This window comes from Myzus persicae, unplaced genomic scaffold (genome assembly GCF_001856785.1).
Source record: "Myzus persicae strain clone G006 unplaced genomic scaffold, MPER_G0061.0, whole genome shotgun sequence".
In the NCBI taxonomy this organism is placed as follows: domain Eukaryota; kingdom Metazoa; phylum Arthropoda; class Insecta; order Hemiptera; family Aphididae; genus Myzus; species Myzus persicae.
The window spans coordinates 2185-16129 of NW_019104185.1; the positions used below are offsets into that span (position 1 = coordinate 2185).

General features: G+C 25.8%; 1 protein-coding gene across 1 annotated transcript; it reads left to right on the forward strand.

The window, feature by feature from the left end:
* Positions 1 to 419: 419 nt before the first annotated feature.
* Positions 420 to 1843, forward strand: LOC111039723. The gene is made up of 4 exons (XM_022323321.1): positions 420 to 648; positions 740 to 874; positions 1009 to 1122; positions 1220 to 1843. The coding sequence occupies exons 1-4, from the start codon at positions 456 to 458 to the stop codon at positions 1468 to 1470; spliced, it is 693 nt and encodes a 230-aa protein (XP_022179013.1). The 5' UTR covers positions 420 to 455; the 3' UTR covers positions 1471 to 1843.
* Positions 1844 to 13945: the final 12102 nt, after the last annotated feature.

Consider the following 13945-nt stretch of genomic DNA (forward strand, 5'->3'; position numbering starts at 1 on the left):
GTCGTGTTGGGACTATTTAGATATAAAAAAAAAAATAATGTTAATTGAACATGAAAATAATTTAATTGCCATGCCAATTATTCATACTTAATTAAATACAATTATGTATAAAATTGTAAATGTTATTAATTATTATTTAAGAATTCTGTATATTATAACCTATAATACATAATACACATATATATTATATACCTAGTGATCATTAATTTCAATTTGTATTGTTAAGTATTTGAAATATTGTGTAGTACCTACCTATATATTATTAATCATATATAATTTCAAATATCACTATATAGGTAATATTTATATGTAATGTAATTGTACATAAATTAAATAACTAATTAAGATAAATAGGATGTATTGATTTAATATAATTATTAGTATTTAGAAAGTATGTTTTGGAGGTAATTCATATTTCTTAATAAAATATTGAATTTAGATTTCTTAAAATCATAATGTGGGTTGTTGTCCACTTTTTAAATGAGGACACAGTGGAAGCTGTTCCCGAAACATGGTACCGAAAAAAAGATAAGACATGTGCTTGGCCAATTGTATCAAAGAAGTCAAAAAAATGCATTGAAAAAAAAGATTATCCAGATGAAAAAAACTATCAGTGGTTACCTGCAAGGATGCTTGGTCGAAAGTATGGTAAGTAAAAATATTAATAGCAAATATTTTTAAAAATATATGTTTTTAAGGTGGCCACCAAAACTTAAATTTGTTTCTTTTTGTATTTTAGGATCTTTAGAAGAAGCAAGGATGAAGACAAACCGGGCACAATTCTACTCAGATTTGTCTGCAAATGAAGATTTAAATGCTCAACGTCTGTTAAAATCAAAAAGTAAAATGGAAAGTCCGCCTTCTTTAAGACTAAGTAAATTTGATTTTTAAGTTTAGTCTTCTAGCTAATCTCTAGGTGTTTTATTTAAATTTACTTTAGTTTGTAGTTAATAAATAATGTTATGTTTTTGTATGTACCTACCTAATTTTAATTTTTTAATTTTCTAGAAAAGATTAAAAAAACTGTTGAAAACACTGGTGGTTTTGACGATGAATCAGATATTGAAGATGGTCATGATTCTGATAAAGACCCTGACTATCATAAATCAATAAGTGTAAATGGTATGTATATATTTTGCCTTGTATTTTTCTATATAATTTGTGTTTTATATTATAATATTTATTTCAAACAAGTACACATATATTTATTTGTTAACAGATCCATCAGTATCACAAACAATGACTAATCATAATAACAAGTATGTTATGAATTCTCCTATTGGGAAAATTTCGATTGAGGAAACTAATCTATCCATTATGTCTTCTATGCCTCCTAAACAACCATTAATTGAATCCATTACTTTGCCATCACCTCAACGTTCAAACACTACACCATCATCAAATCTTAAAAAAAGAGTTTTATTTTCAACTGTTGGGTCCAAAGGTTCCATGTCCAACTATTGTTGTTAAAAAACGAACAACTGCAAAAAACGTTTTACCTCAAGCAAAAGCAATAGTCACCACATAATGATAAGCAGAATGACCTATTTATTTGCTTTAAAATCAATTGCTGTTATTTTTGTTCGGTAAATAATTATTGTTCTTTCGTATCACAATATAAATACCTAGTTTTTAGCCACTAGATAACGATCAAATCGATATTTTTTTTTGTATTATAATCAACGTGTAATAGTATCATTGATTTTACACATGGGTATAATAATGAATATTATACGTACATAAAATCAATTGTATTATAATTTATACGATATACACAATACCTATACATAATTATAAAGGTATAGGAAAACTATCTTATTGTATGCAACCATATTAGTACACTAGCAACCGCCATTATTATAGTATTAAACTAATGAAAATTAAATAAATAAAGTGCTTTAAGTTGAAATAAATGTACTCCAAATATTTTTATTTTAAAAACAAGAGAGTGGATATTTGTACAAAATATTATTATAAAATACCACTCTCCAAGAAGAAAAAAATTACTAGCTTAAACCGCAAAATCACTTGATCAACGTTTAACTTTACCCACCTTACTAATGGTAATGGATTGATTCGATTGTTTTCTCTAAATTATTCATTATATCACAAATGCTAAACAAAAACGGAACTTTTTGAAAGAAATGCTTGAATTTCTATAGTATTAATGATATGAGTGTAAATAATATGGTACCATTTAACTTTGACAGAAAAATAAGTGCACCTATATGCATGCGAATCATTTGCAAATATGGTTTAGCAATAATCGGACAATGGTTAAACATTATAATTTACACTGGTACAGTTTGGTGTCTTTATTACTTTTATATTTCTTCAGATTAGTTCATCGTGCTTAACTCTAAAATTTGTTAAGTTTTTTTTGGTAAAAATAAAATGTAATTTTGTTATGAATTTAATCAATTATTTCGCAACGATACCCAAGTACCTAATTAATAAATATTTACACATAATAGTTTAATTTAGAATAATATTAAGTTTAAATTGTTTTTAATATAGTAAGAGAAAAATAAAATCATTATATAATTGAATATATTTGTAAGCTCAAATAACTACTATAACATAGGAAGAAATAGAATGAAAATATTTTTTAAGAAAAATAATAATATTAAATACATTATTGAAAATAATCTTATTATTCATATCTTACATGGGAGATTCTGAGGGATCAAAAAAAAATAATTAACCATTTAAGTACTTATTAACAGAATCAACGTGACTGATAAATCATTATGAAATAATATTAAAATGTACTCAGTATAAATTATTAATATGTTTGTGAAAATTGTCAACATTTCACTTAGCTTTGGTTTAAAATCCCAATTTTTATTTCTGTATACATTAATCTTGGAGTTGTCTGAAAAAAACATCGGCAGTAAACGTAGAGTGCTACTTGATATTTTCTTCTCTGCACAGAAAAACATTAATTATATATTACTATTTACTATAGATATATTTGTACAAGTATGGTAATATATGATGTATCAACGAGGTTGTTATGAAAATGTAATTATATTATGGATCGATTACGAAAAATCCGATTAAAAAAAAGTTGTATCCAGATTTTGGCGAGTCCGTTTTTTTTTGGTTCCTATGGTATGGTAGCGTAATTATACTATTCATCGGTTGCTGACTGCAAACTAGATAGGTACTGTGACTTGAAATTATACCGTTTTAATTTTAAAATTGTACAGCGAAAAATCCATATCAATTATGAAAAAAAATTGTTGTATCCAGCTCAATAACATAAAACATATTATGTTAGTAAAATCATTTTTAGTTATAAAAAAATGAATACTATAAATTTGTTATTATTTATATATTTATTGAATAAAAGATTTATGGGGAATTTTTACCATCAGGCATTATTTTATTGTTGGTAGGTATTTTTTTATGTAATATAGGAAAAATAATTTTTAGTGTCAGTGCGTGGCAAATGGCAATACATTATGTTAACTGATAAAGACGTTTAAAAAACGATAAAGGTTACTGAGAGAACGGTATATTATATTCTCTATCATATATTAATACATTAATATATTAGTATTGTTAAAAATCGTAACTTATGCCTTTATAAGTATGATAGTATGCAGAATAAGTGAAACTAAGCATAAAGGTTATTATTATTAAGAATAGTACTCATGTAAATTAAAGTAAGTTTTAACAGTACACTCTCAAAAAAAAATAATAATAACTTAAATCAAAATGCTGATTTTGCAAAAAAGTTTAGAATAAATGTAATTGCATATTATCCTTAGCTCTCTCATTCTTATGTTTGTTGGTTAAACTACCTACAACTTTTGATTTTTAAAAGGCAACATCATATTTTGCGTCTCCTATATTTTGAAATAAATTATTTTTTCTACATAATATGTTGATGTACTTACCTATATAAATATTAAATACAGAAGAAATAGTTGTCTTCCTTATTTTTAAGAATTTAAACTTTGGCTGAGACATATAGTACACCACAAATAACTGTTCATGTCATCCCTTACAAAGTTACTTTACAACTCTTATCTAATTATGAAATGTTTTTTTATTAATAAATAACCCAACAAAAATATAAATATTTTTCAACTTCTGATAATTATTTATCTGGTGATTTATACCAATATACATATTTTGTACATATGCTTATATTGTAAGAGGTCTAAGGTTACCTTATTTTCTTGTTTAAATTTAATTCTACCATAAATGTAAAAAAATAGTTATCCAATAAATGTTTATCTGAAGTATAACATTGTGGTGGTATTCAGCAAGATGTCAATCGTTAAAAAATATATCGTTTTATATTGGGTTATTTAATTGGTATTATGTTTTAGTACAAATCATGTATTAACTATATACAGAAATAGAAAAATGTATTAACTTCCGGTTTTTATTTACGGAGACATTATAATATAATAAAAGTATATAAAAAAGTATGATTCAATAATTTATTGGAAAGTAAAAGTATGTAAAATCGTCTGATTATATTTAAAAAATAATTAATTCAAACCGCACATTGGATATATTCAGTAACAGAATATGAAACAATTATTTGTAATCGGCCAATATTTACCAATGTATTAAATAACGATATTTTGTCCCTCGACACATAAATGTGGTTATAAAACATATTTTAGTTTCCCTCAGAAAAAAGCCTAAGTTCATTATAACACCGACACTACTATTCGAATTTCTTTATCAGCTATTATTTTTTGTTAAGTTATGAAACGGAGATGATGATGTTCTTTTTCGTCTTTTTTCATCTTCATCCACTATAAGAATTTACCTATTTTAATGATGACTCATGTTTCATATACTAACTGCAATCGAGTGTCTTTTATACAAAGTACACAAACCTGAAGAAAAAAAACAGTTCTGATAATACTATTTATTTATTTAATATTATTATTAGTAATTAATTTTACCATGGTATATAATATGATGTTGTAATAAACCATAATGAATCTTTATTGAAGGGAATAATAGGTACTCTCATAATAAAAGGTGGATACACACACAAAAATTAAGAAATACATGTCAATCTAATTTCATATCTATTGGAAATAATATTCAATTTAATAATTGTATATTATATAATATGTAAGGATTCTCAGGATTTTTACAATAAATAATGTTATATAATCGAATATACGTATCAGATATTATAAATGAATTTTATTGTAATTATTTCATTGCAATTGTTTTGGCTTGTCTTATCCAATAATAATATTAATTTTTAAAATGTTGAATATTCTGGGCAATGATTGTAAATTTTTATTTTAATTAAAGTACCTAATTTAACCAATTTAATTTCATGCCACTTGAAAATTATTACGTTTAATACAATTGAAAAATATAATTTCAACGAAATAACAAACATATTTTAACGAACAAATTAAATCGTTTGGAATTTAATGATGGTCTAAAATGTGCTTCAATTGGTTGAGAGAGACTTGAATATTTTTGTAAATGTAAATATCATCATCGGGTAACAGCAAAAAACAATGACCCATAAAAAATAATGAACTGTGACTGTACACTTTAAGGCGTAAAACCTTGGGAACCAAAGAGATGGCAGTAGAAAAGTTGAAAGATAATATAAGAAATGAGTTTATTATTTTAATGTTATGAGTTAAAATACTGCTATATTTTTCGACGAATCGAAATATTTAGTAACAATATTTAAATAGTAAATTGTGAACGACACATTAAAAATTGGTTGTGTTAACATGTTTAGAATTATACAATATTATATTTTATTATGTTTTATTTCATGCTATAATTTTGTTTTATTTTTATTGATTTTCGAACATTGGTTCATCGTTGAAGATGAATGAATGATTACTAAAAAAAGTAAAATATTTTCTAATAAAAAAAAAATTTATGTTTTTCTCAATTCTTTACTTTCTGATTTGGGTAAAAGATATTTTGACATTGATCGATTGTTTGTGAATTTGTCTTAAATATTTTGAACTTTCTTAGAAATTTAGACTTTTGAGTGTAATACAAAACAAAATTAAAAGTTATGCACGAGTCAAATTATATACTGAATAACAAAGATATTATGTAATGACACTCTAGACGTAGATCAGTCAGTTTATGAAACTACAAAGTGACTTAGTTCCTGAGGAATAATTGTGTAGCTTCAAGTTATAGAACTGTCATTCAGCAATAATTTTTAACTAATTCGTAATTGAAATAAAATATTTTGAGTTATTATAGTGCTCTTATACATAATATAGTTTAAATAAGTTACATTTTTTGTAAATTTTTTTTTTAATAATATTAATATCAAGGTAGCCTATAGTTGTAAGTCTATAATAATAGTTTAACTAGATACCACAATATAATTATTGAAGATTATCAATTAGAAACTGCGATTCATATAAGAAATATTGTTCGTAGTAATTATGCCAACATATCGTTGAAGAAATAAAATTATATCATGGAAATATGAAATTAACATAAGATGCACGAATTAGTATATATCTATAAAATATAGTAATTATTATATAATTATATAAAATCGTTGACTATTTGGAGTAAATGCTTAATGCACTTGAGATTAAGGTCTAATGCTATATTATTGATAAATAAAAGTAGAGAAAAAATATAGTTATTATAAGTGCAAAGGATTGATTTTAAATGGTCTATGTTTGGAGGTTGAACGTGAATTTATAATCAACTATAGTTGAACTTGTTATTATTTTATCTCAATCTTACAGTTACTAATAAAGTAATAAATCAACTTATTAATAAAGAATAAAACAATTCAATAAACTCTATAAAAAAGAATTATCATCCAATATGATTTATATATTTTATGAGTTATAAATTAATAACATAATTCTCTAAATTTATCACCACTTCTTGTGAAAGTCGCTGCAGCATATTTTACAATGATTGCAATACCTACTTTTAAATACCCCATTCAAATAATCATAAGTAAAACATAAATCATAGTGAAAATAACTTCACGTCGATGTACAAAGGAGTAAATTAAGTTCTCTCGTTGGCCAGAAAATAAGGACCTCTTGCTTCCGACGTATAAAACAATTTGTGCATTATACATTAAAAAACAATGATATCATATCATAATAATATAACTTAATAAATAAATTATATTAAACCATTAATCCTTGACTACACACCATATTATTTAAAACGTGTGGCCTCCTTCATTCAAATCAATAATAATTGTAAGCACAGCTGTTGTAAATAAATCACGTTATACCCAATTGAAAACAAAATATATTATGTTCCTAGTTTCAGTTTTAAATTTCAAAATAATTATTTGAATTTGATATATAGCCAACCCAATTTTATATTTATTAGCCGTTTTCTATCACGTCTCGTACAGCACTCGTCGGTAATTTTTTGCAAGACATTTATTTATTTGCTTAAATCGTAATGTACCTACATAATCGAACACGATTTTCGGAATAACTTCACATTGCATAAGTAAATACTTTTATTAGGATTATTTCTCATCCATTCACACACACACACACACACACACACACACACACACACACACACACACACACACACACACACACACACACACACAAACACACAAGCACGCATAGACCGGTGACACTGCTAACGATAATACATTTACCTTCGTGATTGGTGGGACGAGAGAAAACGAATTTGGAGCGTTGACAATCATAATCCACGCGTGTGTAATCGGGCGAAATTAATATCTATGATTAACGGGACTGCAGCTAGCACGATATGGCGAGATTGAGATAAATTTACAATGCGATTTCAGCGTGCGATGTGTTTCATCTCCAATGCGTACCGAATGTTTAAGAAAAAGAAAAAAACAAACTAATAAATATTATATAATACTGTGTAATACACCGGCACGTATATTATATCTCACCGTGAGCCCCAGAGCCTGCAGCGTCGCGGCTTTTGTATAAATCAAAACCGGTAAATGGATGGCCGTGGAGGAACGCGAAGGAAAATCGTTTGTCGGAAAATTGTACGTGCGCCGCTACACACGAGGACGGTGAAATTCACGTCGCCGATCGTGATGGGTGTCTGCAGGGGTGGGTGTCGGTGGATGGTGGTGGGCGAGAAGAGTGGGCTGTGTTGGACGAACGCCACGTGTGTTGTACGTATACACCCAATATATATATATACATTTATCAACGAAAAACGTTTGTCATACGAGTCGGATGCCACGAAGAGGAGGAACGCAGAACGGATGGGGTGGGTGCACAGTAGTGGGTGTTCGGTATAGCGGTAGGGTTAACGTCAAGTTTTGCCCTCTTGCTCTCTCGCACACGCTATAGGACAACTGCCACCACATTATATTTTACTTCACAAAAACAATTCTGGAAGTGTGTTTTTGTTTTTATTATTTGTATTGTTATTATTTTTTACGAATTACGGTAATCGGATAATATTAAGTTTTTGTCATTTTAGCTTAGTTTTAGGCTCGCGGTGAAATGTGTTCTACGCAGAACTCTACACCCTTCAGTGAAAAAGAAGACACGCGAATAGCACATGAAATATAATATGATTTCGAGAAACAGAACAATAGTTTATAATATTATAATAAATAATATTATTTATTACTATACAAATGTTGGTAATTCGTTATGATATTGTAATAATTTATGATATTGATCGACACACGCGTGGGCATACACGATTGTGTATGTCATGTGAATAGTATTTCCTGGTAGACAGGACGTCATCGATAAAACCAGCGTGTTATTCACATATCATCGTACTATAATTCATATTTACCTACAACCATAGAATCTTATTCGTGACGTATAATTGTCGAGAGACACTTAACTCTTGCATTGATGTCGAAAAGTGTAGACTAATTGTTGAGAATACTTAGCAAATTCTAGCAAACTGGGGAAAATTAAAAAAAAACCCCTCTCTGCTCATTCAATAAATTACATCAAAATGTGTATATACGTAGATACATCATTAGAATTTAGAATGCAATATCTTAATTATTTTCGAAATAAATAGTGATTTTATAACGACATAAACAATTTTAGAGTGTTGCTTCAAATAAAATTGTTTGAAAACTATGCCATACAAAATAATCGTATTCAAATGAAATTTTTGAAAATTCAAATCCCAAAAGAAAGACTATTATGATTCATACTGCAGTACCCTCAGGAGAGAAAATACAACATGCTATACAACACAACTTCGTATGAGTTTATAGGTACTTGGTCAAAACTATCCTCATATATAATGTAGAGTAACATTCAGTTTTGATATAATATTAAAATATTTTCAATTATATTTATTTTTTTTTGTATTTATTTCGTATATAATATTTAATAACTATTTTGTCCATGAATCCAAATTATCGAGTAATATTAAATAATCTATGTATTTGTTTTGGAAGTGTCAACAATTAATTGATTAATTAAAAGTTCTTACTATTATTATTTATTTGTGAATATTCAGTTTTCAATATTTCTACATCGATTATACATAATTACACACAACTCGCCAGCGTGTATAGCGGTAAACGCATTATATATTATAACAGTACATCGCTGATTAAATACAATTCACGATATTTTTCCGATCATCTACGTTTTGAAACTAAAAACAAAAGCTAACAAAACAACAAAAGCAAAGTGTATTATTTTGAATATTTTAAGTTTTAATTTAGTTTTATTAAAATAATATTATGTCGGCATCGATATATATATACGTGGTGCATTTTGTAAAATATGCATTATAGTTTAATGACTAAATAATAGACATTGGTTGGACAGTGGTGAGGATACATTGTTTTTTTTATTGTTGTGGCAATTTACGAGTTGGCATATTGCAGCAAAACTAAAAAAAAATCCGTCCAATGGACGAATACGTGTATCTATAGAAACCGTAATTAGTGGACAACTTGGTTCAAATACTACACATAAATATTAATTGGCTTCAATAATCACAATATAATGCATAATAGTTTATTTGTATAATATGTTTGTTCCTCAGGAGTCACGTTCGTTTCAACGCAATATTACATAAATTGCCCTACAACATTATTATATTTTGAATGCGTCCTAATATTTTCTCGTCATGGTATTGATCATTTATGATAAAAAAAATGTTATTGTTCCATCGTATTTTATGATTATTATTATGTTGCGGTAATGAAAAAAAATATGTAGGTACTCGTTTTAGGTTAATCAAACAAAAATACAATTAATTATTTGATGTTCACTCTGATAGATATAAAAATAAACTAAAAGTAGAATTCGTATTTTGACGGTACAATAGAAAACAACTACTGTCGTTAAACAAAAATGAATATTTTATCCAAAACTACAGATAAAAGAACTAAAACAACCTGTCACCAAAAGCATTTCGTTATCAACCGAAAACTGAAATTATTAATTATTTTTTTTTTTTTGCATTACACAGCAATAGAACGAACAAATGATTAAATATAATATTACACTTAATATACTTTGAATAGTTACATCGAACAAATAACTAATTAACAATAATTAAGTCACACCTAAGCTTTTTGCATAATGATATGAAATATATTAAATTCCTATTAATATATTAATATATATTAATAATTATTTGTAAAACAAGTGTATACATACATATATTATATTATGCACCTATGTATTATTAATTTATACATTTTTTTTTATTATTATTAAGAATAATTGAATGTGGAATTCAAAAACTAAAAATATAAAAACATCAGTCGAATGTCAACTGATAGAAAAAATACACAGATGAAGATCAAGGGAGCGATGAAATAGATTGGGGCGAGGAAGGATCTGGATACACTGGATGTAACAAATTTGTTAAATAAACTCTAGAATAGGGGAAATTGGAGAACAGTGACGGTGGTGGCCAAAATTCTTACAGAATTGTGAAGTTAAAGAACTAACAAAGATTGAGGAAAGATGACGTAATTTAGACACTATCAGTAAAAAAAAATGTAAGATATCTAGAGAATTACATTTCATAAGTTGTTATGTTTCGTTATGTTATAATTTATTATTGTAACACGTTGAGATTTTGAGATGTACATTTTAATTTGTTTAAAATATTATGTGTTATTATCCAAAATGAGGTCGACATAAATATCACTAAATTAAAATAGTGCACTCCAGAAATTTGATTTTTCAAATTAGCAAATCTATTTTTAAAAAACCTAACTTAGTAAACTACACGAGAAATTAAAAAGAAAATAGATCTAAATATTTAAAATTAAGCGCAAACTGTATTATTCTCGATTCATTATTCTATAAATTAACAAATTTACAATTAACTAATGGCCCCTGTAGTTGAAACAAATAAAGATCAATTCCTAATAATAATTACCATTTATTAATGAGAAAAATTACGTTTTAAAAAAAACTTTCACTTTAGTAATAAGTGCATAAAATATTCATTTGTTTTATACTTAGAAAAGTATATTTATATTTATTTTGTATATTTTTGTAACTTGATATAGCTGTTATTTAATTTTTATTTACACTTTGTAATCATCACGCTTTATTTTTAAGTATTTTTCTTCAGAATATATATTGATCATACAGCAGTTTCAAAATTTAAAGTACTTTTGCAGTTTTGTACTATATTTAAGATGTGCTCCTAAGTTTTCCCATTTCTCCTTAAGGCTGTAGAGGGTTATAACAGGGTAAACAGGAAAACTCGGTGACTCCCTTGTAAAATAAAATACTAACCTGACAAAATTTAAACCTTAAGACTATATTATGATTTAAAGAGTTACAGACGTAAACAGTAAAAGATACTATACATTTTGAAGCTGTCACAAGCATTTTGGAATAAAATACTACAATAATTATAAAAAAAATTTACATTTATTATTTTTATGAAACATATTTTGATTAGGTATCTAATATTTTCATATACTAATATAAGTACTCATATTTGTATAACTAGGTATTTTATATAATATTATACAACTAGGTTTAAATTATTGATTCATAAAAATACATAAAAGTTAAAATTGTTATTTCGTTTTAATTCTGTTAGCAATATTTTTTTTTTTACACAATATAAATTTGAATCAACTTTTTTTAAATAATTTAAATGTAATTCATCAGTATAGAAATAAATGATGATTTCAAAACAAAAATCATAAAATTATCTTAAATGTACTCTGTCGTTATCATTATTTTGAACTGACAATCGTGTTTTTAAACAGCCTTACAATCTTTCTTATTATTTTAAAAATATATGGTGCTTACAATAAAAAAAAAAATAAGATTACATACCATTGAAAAGACGAAAATCAACGAGATTTTTAACAGTGCTGAATAATCTACAAAATATATAAATGTATATAGTATAATATATATGTATTCAACTCATCAATATGCATGCTTGAAATAATAATATCATTTTTGAAGAGTGTAAAGAGGCATTCACTTTTGTATTGAAGTAATAAGTTGAATTTTGTATTTTTGTGTTTCTATACTTCATATATTTAATATATAATATTATATTATACATAGTACATCGTACATGGGACGAAGTGATAAAAAATATAGTGTTTCCTTGTATATTTCTACAGTGAATCTTAAATATTAAATAAATGTTGTTATTATTTTAGATCCAGGGTAAAATAAATACTGACTTATTTTTTGTTGTTTTATTTGTTTTAAAATATGTATTTATATTTTATATTATACTATACACTATACAGTAAACATATTAAAAAAAAAACTAAACTATACTTAATACTCTAGGCATTAAATAATTTAAATTTGATGTGTCAAGGTGGATTAAACAAATCATATTTTTGACATTTTAGTCGGTACTTACTTGAAACACATTACTTGACCCATAGGCCATGATAGAGTATACATATAAAGATTTTGAGGAATGGTTGTGATTTTGTGAAGCTCACAGAACTGTATAATAAAGTTAATATATTATGAGACTATATTGAAGTAACTAATTAACTATAAATACAAGTTACAATATAACACAATACAGTAATTTTGTATTTTCCTACAAATATTTACGACAAATTATCATTTTTTTAAATTGCTGTACGTATATTTATAAAGTTAAATAAAATGTATGTAGGTAAATAATATTATACGAATATACAGCATATCTAATAAAATTAAAAACACGATTATTATAGTAAATTTTTAAGACTTAAAAAAACTAAAGAATACGATATCGGTTTTACAATAGAAGTTATATTTGTTGTTATTCTGCGAAAACTTTTTTGAAAATAATGAGTGATCTGAAAGTGTTTAACAATATTTAAGTTTAAATGGAAATTTTAAAATTTAATTTTAGATTTCTCTTAGGTTACTTAATATAAGATAACACTGTTAATAACCAATGATAGAAAGTAAAATATATAAAATAACTACTAGTTTCATATTAAGTAAAGTAATAGAAAATATGTAGGTACATAAGTACCTAATACATTATTATTTTACCAATATTATTATAATAATTAATAGTAGGTATGTAATTCTGCCGATGGTAGTGAAAACTGTAATAATATATTCATGTGTACTGTCTAAACGATATGGTATCACTTATTAATTATTAATATATTATACCAATTATATTATTATGTCATCTGGTGAATATTTAGATTTCCTTTGTAACTATTTAATTGATTATTATAAACGGACGAATAATCAATGTTATGCCAAATATTAGGACATGCACAATTATAGCGTTAGTTGAAGCATAATATGTGATCAAGCACATACGTAATTACTTAACTATACGTTATAAATTGCAATACAGACATACAGGTACCTAGTCTACTTTTTAATACTAAATATGTCAATTTCAATTCCTTCATTTGGTAATTGATTACACAAGTAATATCGATTAAGCTTTCTCGATCTTAATTCTCAAAATATTTTGTTGTTTATTCTCAATATTTTATACATAATGCAATGAAAGACAATAATTA

Excerpts from the sequence above, each read along its gene's own strand:
- LOC111039723 (XM_022323321.1), top strand. The coding sequence starts at position 456 with ATGTGGGTTGTTGTCCACTTTTTAAATGAGGACACAGTGGAAGCTGTT. Across the intron at positions 649-739 it reads GATGCTTGGTCGAAAGTATG|GATCTTTAGAAGAAGCAAGG; the intron begins GTAAGTAAAAAT and ends TTTGTATTTTAG. Across the intron at positions 1,123-1,219 it reads TAAATCAATAAGTGTAAATG|ATCCATCAGTATCACAAACA; the intron begins GTATGTATATAT and ends ATTTGTTAACAG.